The following is a 24,159-nucleotide window of genomic DNA, read 5'->3' as shown; positions in this document are numbered from 1 at the left end:
GATGGCTCAGTGGTTAAGAGCACTGACTGCTCTTGCAGAGGATCCGGGTTCGATTCCCAGCACCCACAAGGTGGCTACTAACTGTCCGTAACTCCAGTTCCAGGGAATCCTGAAGCCCTCTTCTGACCTCTGCGGCACTGCACGACACGGGTGCACTCACATACATGCAGGCAATACACTTAAATACAAAATAAAAATAATAAATAAAATATTTAAAAATAAATAAAAATAAAAGGTCTTCAAACAAGTTAACAACAAAACTAAACACCAGCTAAATGAAAAACTTTCTAAGGGGGAAGGGATAATCTTTAAAACTTTAAAAAAATATTTTTATTTTATGCATATATGACTGCATGTATGTATATGTACCACATTTGTGCTGGTTCCCACGGAGGCCAGAAAAGGACAATGGATCCCCTACAGCTGGAGTTACAGCCAGTTGTGAGCCACCATGTAAGTGATGGAAACCTAACCCAGGACCTCTGCAAGAGCAGCAAGTGCTCTTAACCACTGAGCCATCTCTCCAATGCCTATCTTTAAAACTTTTATCAGTAATCTTTTTTAAAAACCTAGATAGTATCTCACTTTTTTTAATTAAAACAAAAAACATAAAGAAATCAAAATTTGGGATTTTCAAGTTAGCTCAGTCAGTAAAGTGATAACCACCCAAACATGAGGACCCATGTTAAAAATGCCAGGCATGGTGACACTTGTAACAGCAGTACTGGGTAGAGAAAGGGGCTTCCCTGATTACTGAGCTCCAGGCCAATGAGAGAACTTGTCTCAAAGGAGATAAATGGCATTGTCCTCTGGCCTACCCTACATACACATGAGAACATACACCTGCACCTGCGTACACACAGAAACAGAAACACACACACACACACACACACACACACACACACATATCTTTTAAAAATCAAAATTTTAAGCACAAATGATAGTGCACACTTATTCCCAGTGCTCAGGAGATGGCAGCAGGTACATCTCTGTGAGTTCCAGGCCAGTTGGGGTACAGAGAGACCCTGTCTCAAAAAATAAATAAACAAATTAGTAAAAAGATAGGAAAGTTCCATAAGCCTCCACAACAACCTGTGCTTTTTAGAGTAGGCTCACACCATCCACTGGTTTGCTTTAGGCATTGCAGGGAAAGTAGAGTTTCCCGCCCTTTTACAGACAAAGAGGTTAAGTCTACAGATCAGAACACCCCAGGGCCCTGAAGGCAGGTAAAGGTCACAGAGTCATGAAAGTGGATATAAAGCTTTTTCTAGTTCTGTTAAAGGTTTTTTTTCTTTTTCTGTAGTGGATAAGTGCATAAGAACATAACTGACAGTGAGAGTGTAAAGCCTCCATTCAGCTTCAGGATGGCCGCTGTAACTATAGAAGTTCACTGAGATGTAGAGTTTGAGATGGGCAAGTGTTGGTGTAAGTAGCTACCTTAATCTAGTTGTGCGATTTCATTACAATAAAGTGACTTTTATATTTGAGAGAGAGAGAGAGAGAGAGAGAGAGAGAGAGAGAGAGAGAGAGGTCCAAATTGGTTTGGCATGTCTTGACACTAGGATTAGAACACAAGCCTCTCACCCTGGTCTTTCCAAATTGTGCCTCGTTCTCCTTCTTTCCAGCAGGCAGCCTGCTCACACAAAGATGCTGTTCTTGGGCTGAAGGAGTGAACTACTCCTTACCCCAGCAGCAGGCAGGTCCCTGGGACCCAGCAAGATGACTGGCACTCCTCAGCAGAGCCAAGTTAAACCTCATGATGAACTCTACAAATCTCTCCCAGCACCCACCTATGGGGGAAACTGTTCCAAGAAGCATTAGCCCTTACTCCAGATGACAGAGTGGAAAACAGATCAAACAGAAGCAATCAGAAGGAAAAAGGACTACAAGCCCTTAATTTGTTTTTTGTTTGTTTTTGGTCTTTTTGAGACAGGGTCTCCCTGTAGCTCCAGCTGCCTGGAACTCACTGGCCTTGAACTCACAGAGGATCCGCCTGCCTCTGTGCCACCACGTCCGGCAAGCCCTTAATTTGTAAAAGAACTGCCCTTGAATCACTCTAACCAGGGCGTTTGCAAGTTGCTTGAAAAGCGGAATGTGATTTATCCCACTTCAAATGCCCTTTCCTCCAAAGGCCATTCTTTTAGCACCCACATTAGCTCTCAGCCCCCTAGTTTAAAGACTAAATCATTGTTACACAATAAAATATCCACATCCAGCCAGAAACTCATCTCTCTGGGTCCTTCATGGCAGGACCTCAGATGGGAGGTGACTACTGAGTGTGAGCCCTGCCTCCCCCATCTCTGCTGCTGCTCAGTGATTTGCCATTTATTGTGTGACTTGGGCCAGGTCCCAGGCCCCAGACTTTCGATCTGTGAAGTCAAGAAATAGGAAGTTTTTTCAGCATTTTCCCCAGCTGTCATAAAAATGACATCGAGGATGACAAACAGCTAAACAACATTTCACCATATATGACTGCTTCAAGCTGGCCCTCCTCCCTGCCAAAGATGTAGAGATTCTAAAGGGTTCTTTGAAAATGTGCCCCCCAGTCACACACTGCTTCCCTATACAGGATGTGCGCAATGGGCAAGATTCAAAACTGAAAAAAGGGGTGGGGATCTCTATTCCAACAGACTTATCTGAGCCGAAACAATTACAGAACTGTAATTCATAATGGGCAATCTTTTTTTAAAACATGAAAATTCCTGTCTTAGAAAATTTCAAGCTAATGGAAAATTACCAGAAAATTCTTCCTAACAATGAGCCAGAATGACCAACTTCCTCACAGCTAAGCCCTGCCTTTGTCTACCAGCAGGCCTGCCCTTTCCACTTGCAGTCACTTTCCCAGTCCTAACATCCTTTCCTCTAACTTATCAGTGCTCATATCTTGCCTTTCTCTTAAATTATCTTTATTCTCTTTGGCCTCAAAAAAAAAAAAAAGAAAAGAAATCAATCCTTGTGCAGTCAATTACCATCCTAGACACTCTTAACAAATAAATCTTCAAGAGTTGCTTATATTAATGTTCCCTTGTCTAAAAGTCACCAGAAGCCTATAGAAATGGAAGCCAGGGAGCAGCTGAGCTCCCGAGCTCAGGAATTCCACAAGCCAGCTCGCTTCACCTTTCCAGCTTTATTTTTCCTGCTGCTCTGCACCAACACTACAGATCCAACCAAGCAAGATTACTCACAACCTCAGGCACCCCTTCTCAAGAGGCCCCTGAGAAAGGCCATCCACCTCCATTCCTAAGTTGCTAGCTCTTCTTGAATCCCAAAACCAAGAATCTCTTCTCATGCTGAATTCCCCAAGCCATCTGCACCTCTTGTGCTACACCACTGCACAAGTTTCCCACAAGAGCAGACATCTCTGAGCCCACATCTCACCCATATCACACACCCCCAGTACCTCGTGTGCTGTGCAATATCCCAGACTTTCAATAACGCTGAGTGAGTTACTTCTAAAACTTCTCTTAATAGTAAAATTCTAATACTTTAATAATGACAATCATTTTAAAAATTCCTGCTCCCTTTTGTGTTCTTATTCTGTTTGGGTGTTTGTTTTTGAGACAGGTTCTTAATTTGCAGCACACGCTGGCCTTGAACTCATAGCAATCTTCCTACCTCAGCCTCTAAGTGCTGGGATTATTGTTGTGACCATACCCAGCTTCCTACTTTTTAACTTCACGGATGTAAAGACTGAGGCCTAAGACACAGTAATTTGTAACCAAGCAGGGACTAGAACTCAAGCCTCCCAACTGTCCTACTGTGATGACCTTCACTAGAAACATGTCCTCTACCACTTCCATGCTTCACACAGGTCATTTTTCATGAACTCGAAGAAATCTTCACCAACCCACCCTACCCGACCATGTCTTACACAGCACTGAATTGTTTCTATTTCCATGCTAGTGGCATCTCAAACAGTTAACTTCAGCTCCACACAGGAGGAAACAGCTTATTGCTGTCTTTTGTGTGGTCCAGAATGGCAAGTATGGGCTAAGGGAGGACCATAGAAGCAAACACTTAGAGACAGGGTAAGGGAGAGAGAGTATCTAATTCTAAACTATCTGTCAGGATGCTGTCCATGGAATACACACCACTGAACCATGTGGATGCCACTGGATTACAATCTAAGGAACCACCTTTAATTTATTATTTGGAGTAAATTCATCAACTTTATCAACAAAAGATACTCAACAAAAAAGCTAATGCCACAATATTCAAACCATTCTTAGAAATAAAAAAGAAAAACAGAAACACCTAATAGGAAAATGAACAAGGGGAGTGGACAGAAAATTCACAAAAGAAACTGAAGACTAATGAATAAAGGGTATCTTCCACAGTCAGGATGGGAGTCCTGGGACTTTTAATTACAGATTGTACAAATCAAGTCTAAAGTTGATTGTTGTATGTGATTTTTGATATGTCTTGCCACCTTACCACCTCTCTACATTTCTAATTTTTTTTTTTTTTTTTTTTTTTTTTGGTCACTATGTAGACCAGGCTGGCCTTGAACTCACAGAAATCTGCCTGCCTCTTCCTCCCAACTCCTGGGATTAATTTCTAAATTTTTATTACACCTTTGTGTGTGCGCACAGGGGTGGGAGATGTACATCACAGTGCATGTGGGAGTCAGAGGACAACTTGTGGGAGCTGCTTCTTTCCTTCTGCCATACGGATTCCAGGGATCAAACTCAGGCTTGTCAGACTTGACAGCAAGCACCTTTATCTGCTGAGCCACCTTACCTGCCCTCTACATTTTATTACTTATTTTGGGGGTGGGGAGGGGTGGAATACACATGTATGCCTTGGCACAGGTGTGGAGGTCAGAAGCTATTTCAGGAGTTAGTTCTCTCCTTCTACCATAAGGGTTCTAAGGAGCATTCATTCTGGAGACTGAGTTCAGGTTTGGGGGCAAGTATCTTTACCCACTGAGTCATTTCACCAGGCCCCAACTCTCTATACTCAAAAGAACTCTTTTTTTTTTTTTTTTTTTTTTTTTTTTTTTTTTTTGTCTTTTTGAGACAGGGTCTCCCTGTAGCCCCAGCTGTCCTGGAACTCACTATATAGACCAGACTGGCCTTGAACTCACAGAGATCTGCCTGCCTCTACCTCCCAGAGTGCTGGGACTACAGGCGTGTGCCACCACGTCAGGCCAAGAACTTTTTAAAGATGGTTTGTTGTTAGAGCACTTTTACAAGGAAACCACACTTAAACTTCATGAAGAGCATCCTCTGAATGGGTTTCTTCATTTATTTTATTATTTTTTGGGTTTGTTGTTGCTGTTATTGTTCTTGGTTTTGGAGACTCAGTCTTTGGCCTGCTAATGCCCAATACTGAGCAATTTTTCCTGATTTCAACACTACTGACATTTTGGGATGAATAATTATTTGTTTAGGGGCAGGGGAGGAAAGGGAAGTGACTTATACAGGTAGGATTATTAAGGTAGCAATAAGGGACCATTAAAGAAAAACTTGTGGTCAAGAGACTAGAATCTCTGGCCTGGGTGGAATCCTAACATTCCAGTTGGACAGGGTCAATCCCTGGCCCAGGAATCACCCCTAGGAAGGCTAGTTCACCTTAAACCATGCTAAAGAGATAGGCAGAATGATTAGTCTTCAATGAATCCCTGCCCCTAGCACAGTAGTCTATTAGTGTTTCAGCCATGCAGCTTTATAAGCCTGCCCCCCTTCCTAAATTATTCCAGACTCTCTCTCTATAGCTCTCCTTCCCATCATGCAGGTGCTTATCCCCACTGCCTGACTGCATGTCCGCTTTAACAGCATGGCTTTTATTCCTTCTCTCCAGCATTCTCCTCCCTCAGACAGCTACTGAGATTCACAGCTTGCCTCCCTGGAGGGTATTGTTTCAAACACCTGATTTCCCCAGTATCTGGATGTTTAGCTGCTCCACTGGAGGAAAACAAAAACATCTCAAAAATCTGTGAATAAACTAGGCGTGGTGGTACATGCCTTTAATCCCAGCACTTAGGAGGCAGAGGCATGCAGATCTCTGAATCTGAGGCCAGCATGGCCTGGTCTAGTAGTGAGCTCCAGGCCAGCTGGGACTACAGGGAGACCCTGTCTTAAAAAGACCCACAAAAAAGGAAGCCGGGTATGATGGTACACATCTTTACTCCCAGTACTCTAGAGGCAGAGGCAGGTGGATCTCTGTGAGTTTGAGGCCAACCTGAGTTTGAGGCCAGCCATAGATATATAATGCCCACATAGTATCCTGTCTAAATAAATAAATAATTTTAAAGAGCATATGAAACACGATCATACTTACATAAAAGGATATATATCTGCCTCAAAAAAGCAAATCTGCATGTCTGGGTATCTGTATATATGTGTGTATGCATGCATACTTGCATACTGAGAAAGGAGTATAGGGAAAGATATCACTGAAGGCTGGTGTGGTACAAAATGCAATCCCAGCCCTGAGGAGGCTGAGGCAGGAGTGCCAGGAGTTTGAGGTCAGTCAAGATTCCACAGTGAACTCCCAGTTAGAAGAGTAACATCCTGTCTCAAAAAAACGAAAGAAAAAAGAAAAAATCTGTGAGAAGAAAATTCCAATAAGCGTCTGTGCTGGATAGCTTTAGTGTCAACTTGACACACCTGGGTTGAGGGAGCCTCAATCAGGGAATTGCCTCCATGGGACTGGCCTGTGGCCATGTCTGTGAGGCATTTTGTTGATGGTTGAGTGATGTGGGTGGGCCCAGCCCACTGTGGGTGGTGCCACCCCTGGGCAGGTGGGCCTGTGTTGCATAAGAAAGCAGACTGAGCAGGGGCTAAGGGAGCAAGCCAGTAAGCAGCGTTCCTCCATGGCCTATGCTCCAGCTCCTGCCTCCAGGTTCCTGCCCTGAGTTCCTACCTTGGGCTCCCTGATGAACTGCTGGGTTGAAGGAGCCTCAATTGGGGAATTGCTTCTATTGGACTGGCCTGTGGCCATGTCTGAGGGGCATCTTCTTGATGAGTGATGTGGGAGGGCCCAGCCCACTGTGGGTGGTGCCACCCCTGGGCAGGTGGGCCTGTGTTGCATAAGAAAGCAGGCTGAGCAGGGGCCAGGAGAGCAAGCCAGTAAGCAGCGTTCCTCCATGGCCTATGCTCCAGCTCCTGCCTCCAGGTTCCTGCCCTGAGTTCCTACCTTGGGCTCCCTGATGAACTGCATGCGACCTGGGAGATGTACGACAAATAAACCCTTTCCTCCCCAAGTTGGTACTGGTCAGAGTGTTTTGTCACAGCAATGAAGAACAAACTAAGCGTCTAACACCCATTATCAATCACTGTGTCAGTTCCTTAATACAAACTCTTTATTTTATCCATCTGTGCAAAGCCAAAAACTATTAATAAAGTATTCCATGAGAGACCTAACCAACAAATGTTTGCTGAATCAAGGCTACTTGAAATTTTTCAAGATTTTTCTTTGGTTCTCCATCATCTTTACATGCATGTACATCTTTCAATTAATTTTACTATATTACCATGCTTCCAGAAAGAACTTTTACCTAGAATCTCTAATTCAGATCATTTTCAGAGCTATCAGTTATTAGCACTACCAGACTGGTCAAGCATAGCTCATCAGGCTTGAGAGCTTGTGAAGCAGTCTAGTTCCTAAAACTCAAGTACAGCGTCCACCAGCATCTGCCTTGCATGTATAAGGCCCTGGATTTGATCCCCAGCATGGGGGTGAGAGAGACCTCAAGTACAGAGTTCTAAAGAAAGGACACAGTATGAAGTAAGAGTATGATAGAGGGCTCTATAGTAGAGGGAGTAATTAGGTAGCTCAGAGTAGTGTCCTCTTCTCCAGGAGAAGAAGCTGAAGCCAGAGCACACAGTCGAGTAATGAGAATATTAAATCTGAGTTCTACCTCTGCTGCTTCCTCTTCTGGCCACCTGATTCCTTATGGTGCCAGAAGATGACCTCTATCTCTATCAATTTCCTGAGATTCCTTTTCAAAAGGATTCTGTGGCAGACACAGAAGTACAGTCATCCTCTCAAGAAAGGAACCACTGGTAAAGACTATGGTGAGGTGACAGCCTCCAGCTACCTGAGCAATGATTACCCATCACTTTTTCCCTGCATCGGTTCCCCAACAGTCTGCTACAGAGCACCTCCTGCCAAGGTTTGACACTTCCCTTCCCTAATACTGCTTACCCCCCCATCCCATCCCCACAGCTATTTCTCACCAAAGACCTTTCCCACTCCTAGCTTCTTCCTGAGATTCCTCTGGCCAAGTCACTTCCCACTTTTCTGGCCCTTGGAAGACTGAATCAATCACTCATTCTTTCACACTGGTTTTTTATTTTATTTTTTTTTTTTAAATCCCATGACACACTTTGAAGCACTTCTAAGATCTTCAAAGGTACTTTTATGGACCACATCTGTGACCCCTTATCTTCCTAGCCAGGCCATTCCCCTGAAGCCCTGAGTTGTTTTTCTCCTTACTCTCTTCCTAGAAAGTGCCTTCCTTCTAACAACCTTAGGTGGCCTTTATTCTAACCCCTTTTATATTTGTCTGCTCATGACCTCTGAAAAAGAGTGCTGGTTCCTGTCACTAAGCAATACCAGAGATTTCCACTCTAAAATTTGCCTCACCCTAAAACAGCCCTAAAGGAGAACGCATCACCTTTCTCAGCAAGACAGGTCTGCCACCCTGATTCTCACGTTTGCTTTTTTGTTGTTGCTATTTGTAAATTTCTTTATTTTGTTTGAGACAGGGTCTCTCTTATTATATAGCCCTGGATGACTTAGAACTCAAAAGTAGAACAAGCTTGCCTCAAACTCCCAGAGATCATCTTGTCTCTGCCTCCACAGTACTGGGATAAAAGATTCTAACCTTCTTAACACAGTTCCCTTATTAAAACTATAAAATCTCTTCAGCCCAGACAATGCCAATTCCTCTCTCTACTGAGTGAGCTATCTATAGAGTGGCGTTTTTCCCTTTCCCAAAGTCTCTAATAAAAAGTACTCAACATCCCTTGGAGTCTGGTCAACCTACTACTTTTTTGTGTATTTGTCTTATTTTATTTTATTTATTTTTATTTTATGTGTATGAGTGTGTTGCCTGCATGTATGTGAGCGCACCCATGTCACGCAATGCCGCAGAGGTCAGAAGAGGGCTTTGGATTCCCCTGGAACTGGAGTTAAGGATGGCTCATAGCTGCCATGTGGGTGCTGGGACTTGAACCCGGGTCCTCTGCAAGAGCAGTCAGTGCTCTTAACCACTGAGTCATCTCTCCAGCCCATGTGTGTTTGTCTTTTTCCTTCAGTTAGACAAAAGTTTACATACACAGATTTTTTTTTTAAGGCACAGAATTTCCGAGTTATCACACTGAAAGATTTACAGAAATAACTCAGTCTGATTTTTTTTTTTAGAGCTATCTCTTACTGTTTCATTTTGATAAAATATGTAAAATATTTATAAAGACTTTCTTTTGACACAGGGTCTCACTGTGTAGTCCACATTACTTCTCACTCAATCCTCCTGCCCCAGTCTATTGAGTACTAAAATTACTGACAGGAACCACCACCATGCCTGGCTTACAAAGACTTTAGTAGGCTCCCTCATTCCAATTCCCTAATCTTGTTTTTAATTTTTGGGTTTTTTTTTTTGGGGGGGTGGTCTTTTTGAGACAGGGTCTCCTTGTAGCCCCAGCTGTCCTGGAACTCACTATGTAGACCAGGCTGGCCTCAAACTCACAGAGATCCGCCTGCCTCTGCCTCCCAAGTGCTGGGACTAAAGGCGTGTGCCACCATGCCCAGCTCCTAATCTTGTTTTTTGAAATAAGAATTTCCTCAACAGAAACAGCTTTTACCACAGGGGTTAACAGAAACATAACACGAAAGATTAGGAAAACAATACTATACATGCCAAGTTCATGAGAATTAATCACAGCTTTGTAAACTGGGTTTCAAACAATGCAATTCTCTTCCTTTGTGTTTTCAGTTCACTACTCTGGCCTAGTTAGACTATTTTTGTAACTATCCAGTTTAAAACTTTTGAAGCTAGTTGCCTACATGGGAACAGAATACAAGACATTATTCACAAGATATGTAAACCAATACCAAGTTGAAGAATAAAAAACAGTTGATTAAAAATTAATCCCAGCACTCGGGAGGCAGAGGCAGGCAGATCTCTGTGAGTTGGAGGCCAGCCTAGTCTACATAGTGAGTTCCAGGACAGCTGGGGCTACAGAGAGACTCCGTCTCAAAAAGACCAAAAGAAGAGCAGTCTAGAGTAGTCATTCATTCTTGTAATCCCAGCACTGGGAAAGCTAAGGCAGACAGATTACTAAGAATCTGAGGCCGACCTGGGCTATCTATACCGGAGTGAGCCTCTATCTCAAAAAGAAAAAGAAAGTCCACATTGCAAAAAGAAGACTCAAACTACCTACACTGTTTCTCTAAAAGTGGTTTGTATTTAAATCCTCACTGGAAGTTGAAAGCTCTTTAGTTTCAGAAAGGTACAATCAAAAACAAAAAAGTTTCTTCTAAAAACAACAGGATAAAAACAGAGCCAGTAAGTTTATTTTAAGACATTTCCAGCACTGACGTGTAATTCACACTGTGGCCATAATTGCAAAGTAAACTTTATAATAGAGTTTGCTATATTTAGGAAGAAAAACACTATACAACAATCAGAGCATTAACTTTAAGGTACACTGTAAACTCTGAGAGGAATATATGGGCAGGAAACTAGTGTGGGCCAGGAGAAACTTACCTTTCAATTTTTTTTTTTCAGTCTTTTTGAGACAGGGTCTCTCTGTAGCCCCAGCTGGCCTGGAACTCACTATGTAGAACAGGCTGGCCTCAAACTCACAGAGATCTGCCTGCCTCTGCCTCCCAAGTGCCGGAACTAAAGGTGTGCGCCACTATGCCCAGCTTTGAGTCTTACAAATTTTATACAACATGTATAGATGAACCATAAAAGTTCCTCTTACATAGTTGTTTAATCTTCATTACTGTATATTAGAATTTAATCTAATTCTAAGCAACCTTGGAGGTTTAGTAATCTTTCCTTTTTAAAATAATAAAAATATAATTTTTATTTTATGTGTACGAGTGTATTGCCCGCATGTATGTGACTGTACCCGTGTCATGCAATGCCACAGAGATCAGAAGAGGGCATCAGATTCCCCTGGAACTAGAGTTATGGAGTTCTTAGCCACCATGTGGGTGCTGGGAATCGAACCCGGGTCCTCTGCAAAAGCAGTCAGTGCTCTTAATCCCTGAGCCATCTCTGCAGCTCACAGGTTTAGCATCTTTCAACAAGACAAATGAAATGCAAAATAATGTGATAATATTTTTAAATAAACACGGAATAAAGAATAACTAGGAGCCAGCAAGATGTCTCACCTGGAAAAAGCACTTGCTGCCAACCTAACAACCTAAGTTTGATCCCTGGGAGTCACATCGTGGAAGGAGAGAACTGACTACTGCAGGTTGCCCTTTGACCTCCACATGCATGCTGTGGAGTGCTCATGCGCCCACCCAAATAAGAAATGTAAACAAATAAGCAAATGTAATAAAAGAATAATCATTTCCTCTACCTCAAATTATTTCTCAAACCTACTTCCACTATGACTTCTGAAAACTTATAGTATTACCTAAAAGTAATGTCTATTTCAACCAAGAGAAATAAGGTCTCCTAAAGTATGGAATCTAGGAGCTAAAGACATGGCTCCATGGTTAAGAGCACTGGCTGTTCTCGTAGAAGACCCAGGTTCGAATACCAGAACCCACATGGAGGTTAACAGAGGTTAACAACCATCAGTAACTCCAGTTCCAGGGGATCTGACACCCTGTTCTGTCCTCTGTGGGCATTACACAACACAGGTGCACTTACAGACGTGTATGTATAATACTCATACACATAAAATAAAAATAAATCAAAAAAAATATTTTAAAGTATAGCATATACCCACAAATGTCTCTCAATTTAAAATAATAACACCTTTATCCCAGCACTTAAGAGGCAGAGGCAGGTGGATCTCTGTGAGTTCAAGGCCAGCTTGGGATATAAAGTGAGCTCCAGGCCAGCCAGGGATATATAGTGAGACTGTTTCAAAAAACAAAACAAAACAAAATTTAAAATAATAATAATAAATAAAATTTGGACATGGCAGTGCATGCTTGTAATCCTAGCACTGTGGAGGCAGAAACAGGTGGCTCTCCTAACTCAAGCCAGCCTGGCCTACTCGGTGAGTCCCAGGGCAATGACAGAAGACCCTGTCTCAGAAAACAAAATGGATGGTACTTGAGGAATAACAGCCAAAGTTGTCCACTAGTTTCCACACAGAGGCACACACGTGTGCACCTACACCTGCAACTGCACACATACACACAAAGTAATAATAATAATAATAATAATAATTAGACAAAAGAGGCTAGAGGGATGGCTTAATGGGAAAAGCACTTGCTGGGCAAGTGTGAGATCCAGCTTCGGATTCCCAGAATCCACATAAAAGCCTGATGCAGTAGTGCATGTGTTGTAATCCCAACGTGCCCCTACCAGGAGATGGAAGGCTCAATGGTCTGGTGTATGTTCCACTAAGAAGAGGTTCTCAAACAAGGTAGAAAGGGAAGACTGACACCCCAGGCACATACATACAAATAAATAAATAAACAAACAAATAAATAGGAACCAAAAGACCAAAAGCAAACCAGGGAGAAGCTTCATGGAAAAAAACCCTCTACCATTCAATTCACCCGTATTTATTCAGCTAGTCCTTCCCATACAAGAAAAAGTGTTGGAGTCTCTCTTCAAAGTTGTCAACTGCTATCAGTAACCAGAGAACACAAGATAACTGCATCCAAATGAATGTAATCAAACTATGGTTTGTTCTAAGAAAGGAATATTTGTGAATACAGGTAAAACACAAGTAGAGAATGTATGTCTGGAAGTTTCCTTCCAACTGCTAGTCTAATGCTATCTACTTTGGTCAACTGATAAGCAGATCTCTATACAATTAGAAAAGCTGAATTTAGCCAGGCCAGGTGGGACTTGCCTGGAATCCCAACACTTTGGAGGTGGAGGCAGAAGAATCAGGAGTTCAAGGCCAATGTTGGCTACTGGAAACCCCATCTGAAAAAAGAAAGGGAGGTGGAGAGCTGGAGAGATGACTCTGCAATTATATTCACATACTGCTCTTGCACAGAACCCCAAGCTCAGTTCCCAGTACCCCAAGTTGAGCAGCTAACAACTACCTGTAACTCCAGCTCCAGGGTATCCAACTGTCTCTGGCCTCCATGGGCAATTGCACTCACATGCACATATCCACAAATACACATAATCTAAAATATGTATTAAAAAATCAGTTGGACATGGTGGCTCACACCTTTAAGTCTCAGCACTAGTGAAGCAGAAGCAGGCAGACCTCTGTGAGATTGAAGCCAGCTTGGTCTCCATAGCGAGTGCCAGGCCAGCTGGGGCTACAGGAAGACCCTGTCTCAATAAACAAGCAAATAAATAAATCTGTTCTAATAAAAAAGAGTAACACCAAATCAATTAGAATAAAATGATTTGTCTTTTAACAACACAATTACAAATTGGACTATAGACCTGATGATTGCTATGGGTGACAAAAGCAGTTCCCCTCTTTTTAGGGGAGGAAGATTACTGACCTGCAATAACCTTATAACTACTTAATTCAGCAAGGAAACATCACTGTAACGAGACAACCACTGAATGTCTGCTTCTATCACAGCTATGTAAGTCATGGGTGATTTTTACAATCTGTGTTCGGTATCTTTTATATTATTTATTTTCATTTTATGTGTATGAGTGTATTGCCTGCATGTATGTAAGTCACCTGTGTCATGAAATGCCTGTGGAGGTCAGAAGAAAGCATCAAATTCCCTGGAACTAGAGTTACAGTAGGTTGTTAGCTGGCATGTGGGTGCTGGGAATCAAACCTGGGTCCTCTTAAAGAGCAGCCAGTGCTCTTAACCACTGAGCCATCTCTCCATCCCATGTTCTGTATTTTTATATTACTGACAAGTTTAGCGAAAAGTCTGTGTTTGCAATACCAAAATAACATCTTATTACATTATTATATTTTTCTTTGGATTTTGAGTCTCATGCTATCTTCAAGCCAACAGTATTTCAACCACACTTGTATCCCTTTTTTAAAAAAATTTATTTATTATTTTTATGTGTATGCGTGTATTGCCTGCGTGTAGGTAAGTGCACCTGTGTCGTGCAATGCCCACAGAGGTCAGAAGAGGCTGTCAGATCCCCTGGGACTGGAGTTACGGACAGTTGTTAGCTGCCATGTGGGTGCTGGGATTTTGAACCCGGGTCTTCTGCAGGAACAACCAGTGTTTTTAACTGCTAAGCCCTATATCCCTATCTTTACCACTAATCTTCATGTCTTTGCTCTTCTTTCCCTTCCTACCCTACTTTCCATTACATTTTATTTTGTGCGTGTGTGCTTGTGCACAGTGCATACGTGTGTGTGTGTGTGTGTGTGTGTGTTGTGTAGGTGCACACCTACACATGCATATGGAGGTCAGAGAACCACTTACAGGAGTCGGTTCTTTCCTTCCACCATGTACATTCTGAGGATCAAACTCAGGTTTTTCAAATTTTTTTAAATTTTAGTTATATTTTATGTATATGAGTGTTTAGCCTACATGTAAGTGCACCATGTGCACGTAGTGCCTGCAGAGGCCAGAGAGGGAGTTGGATCACCTGCAACTGGAGTTACCACAGATGTTAACTGCCATGTGGGTGCTGGGACCCAAACCTGGGTTCTCTGAAAGAACAGCAAATGCTCTTAATTGCTAACCCATTTCCCTAGCCTCAAACTCAGGGTTCTTTAAAACAGAGTTTTTTTATGTAGCTCCTGAACTCACTATATAGCTCAGGCTTTCTCAAACTAAAGCAATTCTCCTGCCTCAGCTTCTCAAATGCTGGCATTAAAGGTATGAGCCACCATTCTTGGCTAGACTTCATGTCCTTTAAGGATAAGGCAACTATCTAAGCAATATAATCTGCATGGGCAGGAGGCAGAGGGACAATGACTAAATAAGCATTTCCTAAAGACTTAGTCCTCTTAATTCGCCTACCAAAATTTAAACTGTTTGGAAGCAAAGACTCCAATTTCATTTTCCCCCAGGTCTCTCAACCACACAACCTTCAGCACTGGGCACAGTGTCCAACACATGAAGCATCCATTACATATTCACTGAATATACTCAAGTGCTAAAAGTTATGAAGGTAGTACACTGAGATATCTCAGACACACAAGCCTGAGGACATGAGTTAGATCTCCAGAACCCACTGTGGACTGAGAAAACAGTACTCCTACAAGTTGTCCTCTGATCTCCCCCGACACACTCAGGCACATGTCTGCATTTACACATATCATACACACCATACACAATAAATAAATTTAAAACAATTTTTTTTTGGTCTTTTTGAGTCAGGGTCTCCCGGTAGCCCCAGCTGGACTGGAACTCACTATGTAGACTATGCTGGCCTCAAACTCACAGAGATCCACCTGCCTCTGCTGAGACTTAAAGCATGCGCCACCACGCCCAGTGACATTTTTCATTTGTATTACCTTTCTAACTTAAAATTTTTTATTTTATTTATTAGCCAGGCGTGGTGGCGCACACTGTTAGTCCCAGCACTTGGGAGGCAGAGGCAAGTGGATCTCTGTGAGTTCGAGGCCAGCATGGTCTACATAGTGAATTCCAGGCTAGCTGGGGCTACAGGGAGACCCTGGCTCAAAAAGACCAAAAAAAGAAAAAGAAAAGAAAAATGTCAGTAAGATTTTAGAATTCTTACACAATTTTCCAAAATAATAATTTTAGTCATCATTTGGGGTATCTAATTTTTAGTCTGCTAACTAACAAATCAATTATGATTTTTTTTTTTTTTTTTGTCTTTTTGAAACAGGGTCTCCCTATAGCCCCAACTGTCCTGGAACTCACTACGAAGACCAGGCTAGCCTTGAACTCACAGAGATCGGCCTGCCCTGTCTCCCGAGTACTGGGATTAAAAGCGTGCGCCACCATGCCCAGCTATCAATTAAATGATCTTTATTCCAAGCAGATATTCTTATTCTTAAGGACCCCATCTACTTGAGGCAAGAGGAACAAAAGTTCAAAGTCAGGGCTGGTAGCATGCACAAGGCCCTGGGTTTAATCTACAGAATGGTATAAATCAGACATGGTGGCACACACCTGTAATCCTAGCACTGGGGAGGTAAAGGCAGAAGGATTAGATATTCAAGGCCATCCTCAGTTAAACAGCAAGTTTGAGACCAGGCTGGGGTACAAGATACCATGAAAGAAAAAGAGTGAAGGGCAGGGAAGGAAAGGGAAGGGAAGGAAAAGAAAAGGGAGAGAGGAAGTAAAAAGAGGGGATGGAAAGAAAGAAGACAATTCAAAGTGATCCTGAGCTATAGTGTGAGTTCAAGGCCTGCCAAGGCAACTCATCAAGACCTGTCTCAAAAATAAAAAGCTGGGCATGGTGGCGCACGCCTTTAGTCCCAGCACTTGGGAAGCAGAGGCAGGCAGATCTGTGAGTTCAAGGCCAGCCAGGTCTCCTTAGTGAATCCATGCCAGCTGTGACTATAGGGAGACCCTGTCTCAAAAAGACCAAAAATAATAATAAAATAAAACAAAAATTAATTAATTAATTAATTAAAAGGTAGGACAGCAAAATGGCCCAGAGGGTGAACGTACTTGCCACCAAGCCTGACAACATGAGTTCAATTCCAGGAAGGAGAGAACTGAAAACACCCAGCATGCTGGTGTGTATTTATAATCCCAGCACTGGGAAGGTAGAGAAAGGAGAATCCCTGGGGCTCCACAGCCAGCCAGTCTAGCCTAACTCTCCAGGCCAAGGAGAGACCCTGTCTCAAGAATGTGGATGCCTTTCCCAAGGATGACACCAAGGTCATCCGCATGCACATGTGCACCCACACACACAACACACAAACGCATGCACACACATACAAATATAAATATTTTTTTTGGTCTTTTTGAGACAGGGTCTCCTTGTCGCCCCAACTGTCCTGGAACTATGTAGACCAGGCTGGCCTCGAACTCACAGAGATCCACCTGCCTCTGTCTCCAAAGTGCTGGGATTAAAGGCGTGCGCCACCACACCCGGCCATAAGTAAATTTTTTCAAGTAAAATTAGGGCTAGGGGTGTAGTTCAGTGGTAGAACACTTGCCTAGCAGGTCCCAGATCCTGGGTTCCATCCCCAGTACTGAAAAACAAATTCCTAAGGGCCTAAAACCACTAACGTTTTTATTAAACTAGCAGGGTACCTTAAACACAATAACAATACAAAAAGCAGTTACTGTATGACTAACTCAATACATTAAAGCCAAAATTCTACTGCTCACCAATGAAACATCAAATTTCAGAGTCAAACACCAAGAAGAAACTTAAATAAAAATATTTTCAGTTCCAAAAACACTAGCGAGATAAACGTAACTGAATTAATCCCAAAGTCTCTTACGTAGACTCAGGAGAGACCAAATAAACTGAACAAATGTGCTAATAAGGTTGTAACTGAAAACTATGAACCGGGATTTTATACTTCATGCCAAGCTTGCTATCTTGGTGTGGTGGTGTACACCTTTAATCCCAGCCTGTGGGAGACAGAGGCAGATCTCTGAGTTCAGGCCAGCCTGGTTTGCACTGGAGTTCCAGACCAGCCAGGACTCCATAGTGAGACCGTCTCCAAGAATCCCCTAGGGGGCCAGTAAAATGACTCAAGGAGTAAAGCCTGATGACTCAAGTTTGATCCCCAAAATCCACATGTTGTAAGGACAGAACTGACTCCCACAAGTTGTCCCTCTGACAGACACACAAACACACAATAAATAAATGTAAATCCTCTAGGGACAGCAGGGGTTTCATTTAAAAAAAAAAAAAAGAATCATTGAAGTACAACAAAAGTAATAGAGAAATATCTCAACTCTATCATCAAATGGATAAAAATATGAAGAAATGTCCGCTTCAAAGTGTGTAAAAAATCTTGGCTACTGTTACAAGTGTAACTTTATGCAAATCACATCTCAGAAGCTTCATTTACCATATTAATACAATTGAGGTGTAATAGGGCTATGGGGGGGGGGGGGATGAACGATTTTGTTCTTAAGATCTTTAAAAGCCATGATAACAACAACAACACTGGTGGTTTTCAATGTATTCAGAGGAATAAATGGCCGGTTACAGCATGAAGTAGGAAGGGGAAAGGACCCCAGCTATTATAAAGTTTCTATATTCAACTGAAAGTAGCAAAATAGTAATTCTAAGTACACAACAAGAACACACACACACACACAAAGAGAACATAAACGAAATCGTAAAATGGAAACCCTAAATCTAACCATATCAAATCATTACATTTAAATGTAAATGGTCCAAATACACATATTAAGACAGGTGTCAGAAAAATTAAAACAAGACCTACCTACATCAAGCTTTCTAAAATAAACCACTTTAATTATAGCAGGAGGTAAAAATAAAAAACAGTGAAAAGTAAAATATAGCTCTATTCAGAATCACAAAAAAAGTGGAAATTACAAGTCTTCACCAGTGATGAGTAACTATGGTACCTCCATACAATGTGAGGACTTAGCAGCAGCAAAAATGATGCCCTCAGATGGGTGAATATCTAATGCATTCATCTAAGTAAAAGCCAGTTTCAGAAGGTTACATACTATACACCCCCTACACCCCCATTCTTACCACGTTGTAGAAAAGGCAAAACTGGGCCGGTTCAGTGGTTACCACCTGTTGGGGATGGGGGCAGCTTTGGGCGATGGGGCTAATGGAAACCCCAGCTGTGATAGTACTTGTGACTTCCTCCATGTGCTACAACTCATCGAACTTCCACTGAGCATGAATTTTCCAAATAGAAGTATGTGGATCATGTCCCTGGACCCTTCCAGACTATGACTGTGAAAGAGAGCGCCAGGAAAACGAGCTAGAGCCTACTGACATCAAAGCTACTGCTCAGAAGGACTTCCTCATTCACCGCACAAAATACACAAAGTCAACCCACTCTTCAGAGAACCATCCCAGAAGGAGGCTAAGAAAACCAGCCATTAAAGATCCAAAACTGTGTATCTATAAAACGCCTGTGAATGGCGCTTCTTGTCCGCGTCTACACTGTAGACACTTCACGAAGCTGCCAACTTCCCCCGGCAGGGCGCCGCGTTCTCTTCTGGGGTTTACTCGACTGACAAGTGGCCCTTTGTGCGGACCTGGGGCTGACTGGATGCTAAGGTCTCCGGGCAAGCGATGAGGACTGTGCAAAAGCACTCGCCGGGTGTTAAGAACCCGGGGAGGAGGAGTCTCCCCAAAGCCACACGCCGCCCTCACCGCTCGAGTGCCCCCAGGGGCACGTGGGGGCTGGAGAGGCAGAAGGACCCCGAGCCCAGGCTGTGCATGGAGGCGAGTCGGCCACAGGGTTGAGCACGCCCGCCCGAGGAGGAAGCTGTCCGGTGTCGCGCCCGCCCTCATTCCCGACCGGCCGCCGTCGCCGGTCCGGTTCCCGGGGACTAGCGCGCCGGCCTGGAGCCCACCTTGAGCTGCGACTTGGAGACCTTGCCGCTGCGGTCCAGGTCGAGTGCAGTGAAGGCGTGCCAGATGGCCTTGAGCAGCTCGTCCTTCAAGCCCCCCATGGCCGCGGCCGGGCACACCAGACCCTGCTGCGCCAGCCCCTCAGCGCCACTGCCTCCCTCCCGCCTCTGGGCAGCCGACGGCGTCCGCCGAGGCGTCACCTGACCGCGGCAGGCCCCACCCTCCAGCTGGCCCCGCCCTCCCACGGGCTCCGTCCACAAGAGGGCCAGCCCACGCGGTCGGCTGGCGGGCGTGCTTGGGAATGCCAGCCTCTGGTGGGTCTAGGGGTGTAAACACACCACCAAATCCCTGTGTTGAGTTCCCGCGCCGGCTCAGGTTATTTCATTCGCTCCAAAGAAATGTCCTCCACCGCAGGAGACCGGAGTGAGCAGCTCATCTGTGACCTCATCTGTGAGTCAGGAATCCAGAAGCTGTTTAGAACTGGCTAGAGGTCTCCTGGGAATACGGAGCTGTACTCATCAGAAAGCTAAACTGATGCTGGAGGTCTCAGCGCCTCCTCTCACTGGGCCTTCCCACAGGTGCTTGAGTGTCTTCACATGGCTGCGCGCTGTCTCCAGAGTAAAGGGGTCCAAGAACAGAAAGGGGGCAGCTGCAATGGTTTTATGCTGGGCCTTGAACCCAGGGTCTTAAGGGTGCTAGGCAGTCACACTGCCACTGAGCTACACCCCCAGTCCCTGGTTTCTTGAGACAGGGTGTCTCTATGTAGTCTCAAACTCACAGTCTTCCTACCTCAGCCTCCAGAGTACTCATATTACAAGTGTGTCCCACTACACCTGGCACCTGTAATGTCTTTTTTTTTTATCCTAAATATCATCCATCATCCTTTTTTTTTTCCAATGTTCTACTAAGCACTCAGGACCATCCTATTTAATGTGAGCGGAGAACTATAAAAAAAAACGTGTCAGTAGGCATGAATCATTGGGGTCAGTTTGGAAGCTACACAGATGTGGAGCAGAATCCTGGCTTTCCCATGTGTTCACCAATGAATATATATGAAGTTTCATTTCTTTGTATGTAAAATGGGGGAGGGGTCTTTCTAAAATGATAGACTTAAAGGCAAGCATGACACAACAGTGTCACAGTATCTGGCAACTTGATGTTTGGCTCATGTGATGGTTTCACCCTGTGTTAATTTAGCTAAACTGGAATTTAGTTCCCTAGATTTCTGCTTTTTTTCTCCTTTTGTGAGGCAGGATTTCACTAGCTCAGGCTGGCTTTAAACATGCAACTGATGAGGATCTTGAACTTCAGATCCTGCCTCCATCTCCCAAGTGCTAAGATTATAGGTATATGAATGTGTGCTGCCACACCCAGCTCTAAATTTCCTTTTCTAATGTGGTTCCAGAATAGGAGCAGCCACAAGGGGAATTTATGTACAATTCATAAGGAGCAAGTGGATCAGGGTCCTCATACTCTATAGATATAGTGTTGGATGCCAGATGTCACTGAAGGCCATACGTTGTTATGGAGCTGCCAGTACAGGTTGTAATGCAGAGCATCAGCCAGGCCATAGCATCCCTGTTCCCAGTATCCCCATGGCAAAACATATGTGTAGGTCTACTATGAAGACATCCACTTATGCTACACATCATGTGCTTGTCAGTGAGAGACATAGACCAGTTCTAGTCTGCCCACATATATTCAGTTTATTCTGTGGATTCTTTTTCTTTAAATATTTTATTTATTATTTTTATGTTATGTGTATGTGTGTATTGCCTGCATGTAGGTAAGTGCATCCCTGTTGTGCAATGCCCTCAGAGGACAGAAGAGGCTGTTGGATCCCCTGGAACTGGAGTTACAGACAGTTGTTAGCTGCCATGTGGGTGCTGGGATTCGAACCCAGGTCTTCTGCAAGAAGAGTCAGTGTTCTTAACCACTGAGCCATCATCCAGCCCTATTCTGTGGATTCTTATGTGTCCCTTTCCCCCAACTCAATCTTAGTTTTTCTGGATTGCCAACCCTATGGTGAATGACTAGATACAGAGGAAATGGTCTGCCACAGACTTCAGCAGCTTTGCTATGTGGTCCCTAGTAGTGACTTTTCTTTGACCATCCAGCCATTTCCTTGCAAACCTTTTCTTCCCTAGCTTTGCCTGCACTTCTGTTGTGTCCAGACTGTTCTGGTTTGTTTCTCCATTGCTGTGACAACACTCTGACCACTACCAACTTGGGGAGGAATGGGTTTATTTGTCTTACATCTCCAGGTCATAGTTCATCAGGGATCCCAGGGCAGGAACCTGGAGGCTGGAGCTGGAGCACAGGCCATGAAGGAATGCTGCTTGTTGGCTTGCTCCCCTGGCCCCTGCTCAGCCTGCTTTCTTCTGCAACACAGGCCCATGTGCCCAGGGGTGGCACCACCCACAGTGGGCTAGGCCTGCCCACGTCACTCAACAATCAAGAAGATTCCCCACAGACATGGCCACAGGCCAGTCCTATGGAGGCAATTCCCCAATTGAGGCTCCCTCTACCCAAGTGTGTCAAGTTGACACTAAAGCTATCCAGCACAAGACTCTATGACAAATGCTGAAATCCCTGGCAGTGTGGCTTCCCTGGTCAGGAGCTGATATCGATCTTGGTAAAGTTGAGTACTGCCTTAACCATACACAGGTCATTTGAGGGGTAGAGGGACAGAAGTGAAAACAGTCTCAAGTGAAGCCTTGAAAGAATGAGGGAATTACTATTAGAGGTTGGTGTTAAGCCATGTATGGTAGTGCACATTTTATTTTATTTATTTTTTGTTTTTTGACCACAAGGTCTCACTATGTAGTTCTGGCTAGCCTTAAACTCACTTATGTAGACCAGGCTGACCTCAAACTCAGAGAGATACTCCTGCTTCTGCCTCCTGAGTGCTGGGATTAAAGGCATGTGCCACTACATCTGGCAAGATAAGGTCTTTTTAGAGGTAATTCTAGTCCAATGACTGATGTCCTTATAAAACAGGGAAATTTGGATACAAACATTCACAAAGGAAGAATATCATGTGACATGAAGACAGAGATCAAGGTAATAGGTCTACAAGCTGAAGGACACTAAGGATTGGAAGCAAAGCACCAGCAGCTGGGAGAGAGACATGGAATAAGTGCTTCCTCACAGCCCTTAGATAGGACCAGCTCTATTGACAGTTTGATACTAGACTTCTTTCTAGAACTGTGAGACAATAAATATCTATTGTTTAAGGCATTCACTTCTGTAGTTTAAAGTACTCAGTCTCTGATATTTTGTGACAACACCCCTAGCAAACTAATTCAAGTAGATAAAAGATATACTTGTTGCATAATGGCAGAAAGCTTGGCAACACTGTTGCCTAAGGTTACATAAAAAGTAGAAAGGGGAACTGGCCAGATGGTTCAGTGGGTAAAGGCACTTGCCCCCCAAGCCTGACAGCCTGAGTTTGATCCTGGGAACCCACACATGGTAGAAGGAGAGAACTAACTCCCACAAACTGTCCTCTGATCTCCATAAACTCATGGCATGTATATGCCCACACATACATACATGTATACACACACACACACACAAATCAGCTAATTAATGTAATAAAAAAAAAGTTTGGTGCTGGAGAGATGGCTCAGCAGTTAAAAACACTGGTTCTTACAGAAGACCCGGGTTCGAATCCCAGCACCCACATGGCAGCTAACAACTGTCCATAACTCCAGTCCCAGGTGGATCCAACAGACTCTTCTGACCTCCACGGGTATTGCACAGCATGGTGCACTTACCTACATGCAGGCAATACATGCACACCCGTAAAATAAAAATAATAAAGTACTTTTTAAAATAATAATAAACAGCTCAAAAATAGAAATAAGCTCATTTTAAAATATAATTTTAAAAAATTTTTAAATTTATTTATTTTTACACTTCCCAGATAGCACCTCCCATAGCCTCCCTCTCTCCACTTATACTCTGATATCCCTGCTACTGTCTGCTGTGTTGTTGGCACCCCCAGCCATTCCCCACTACTAACCCTTCTGGTGAATCTAGTCAGCCTATCTAGAGGGCTTTGTTTTAGGAGGGTTAGGTATTCCTCATCTAGCGGTAATCAGTTGTCAATATTCCTTTGGATAAGATTGGGGTCTGTTGTTGTCTGTTATTCATTTTCCCAGTTCTATGCTGGGTTACTATCTGGGAATCCCTTTGGCCACCCTGGCTAACAACTCAAAAGAAGGTATCGCCTGTCTGGCGTTGTTTCTTGTGATGTAGCCTTTGGCTATACATATGGACTCTTATGAAATTATATTGTCCCCTTTAATCTTTGGTTATACTTTCCTTTTGGGTGTTTAAGGCCATACAGTTGGTCCAGATGAACCAATTTATTTTTACTCTTAAGGTCGTCAGAGGATCTGTTCCTCAAGGGTCACATGGGCTTGGGAGGAGCCCCTGGATCCTTTATCAGTTCTGCCTATTTGAAGATAAGTTAAAGGTCCTGCTCGACCATGGTTGGCATTGCTTGGAAGCGTGGAGGACATGATTCCTCTGTGTTGACCCTCCTCTTTGTAGACTGGACACTGGTTCAAGTCCTTCTGGTGGGGTCTCCTCGGCCTCAT

At 43.6% G+C, this 24,159-nt stretch overlaps 1 protein-coding gene across 2 annotated transcripts in view; it reads right to left on the bottom strand.

The window, feature by feature from the left end:
* Positions 1–19,749, bottom strand: part of Swap70 (switching B cell complex subunit SWAP70) — a 79,282-nt gene extending 59,533 nt beyond the window's left edge. The window contains exon 1 of one of the 2 annotated variants that reach the window (XM_008853456.3): positions 19,555–19,749. In XM_008853456.3, coding sequence (XP_008851678.1) covers positions 19,555–19,653 — 99 coding nt within the window. In that variant the 5' untranslated portion in view covers positions 19,654–19,749. The remainder of the gene's footprint in view (positions 1–19,554) is intronic. The other variant, XM_029556297.1, reaches the window with a different exon arrangement.
* Positions 19,750–24,159: the final 4,410 nt, after the last annotated feature.

This window comes from Nannospalax galili, unplaced genomic scaffold (assembly GCF_000622305.1).
Source record: "Nannospalax galili isolate Female #2095 unplaced genomic scaffold, S.galili_v1.0 scaffold44, whole genome shotgun sequence".
Lineage (NCBI taxonomy): Eukaryota > Metazoa > Chordata > Mammalia > Rodentia > Spalacidae > Nannospalax > Nannospalax galili.
Note: the sequence above shows the minus strand (reverse complement) of the source record. Positions and strands in the feature narration are given on the sequence as shown.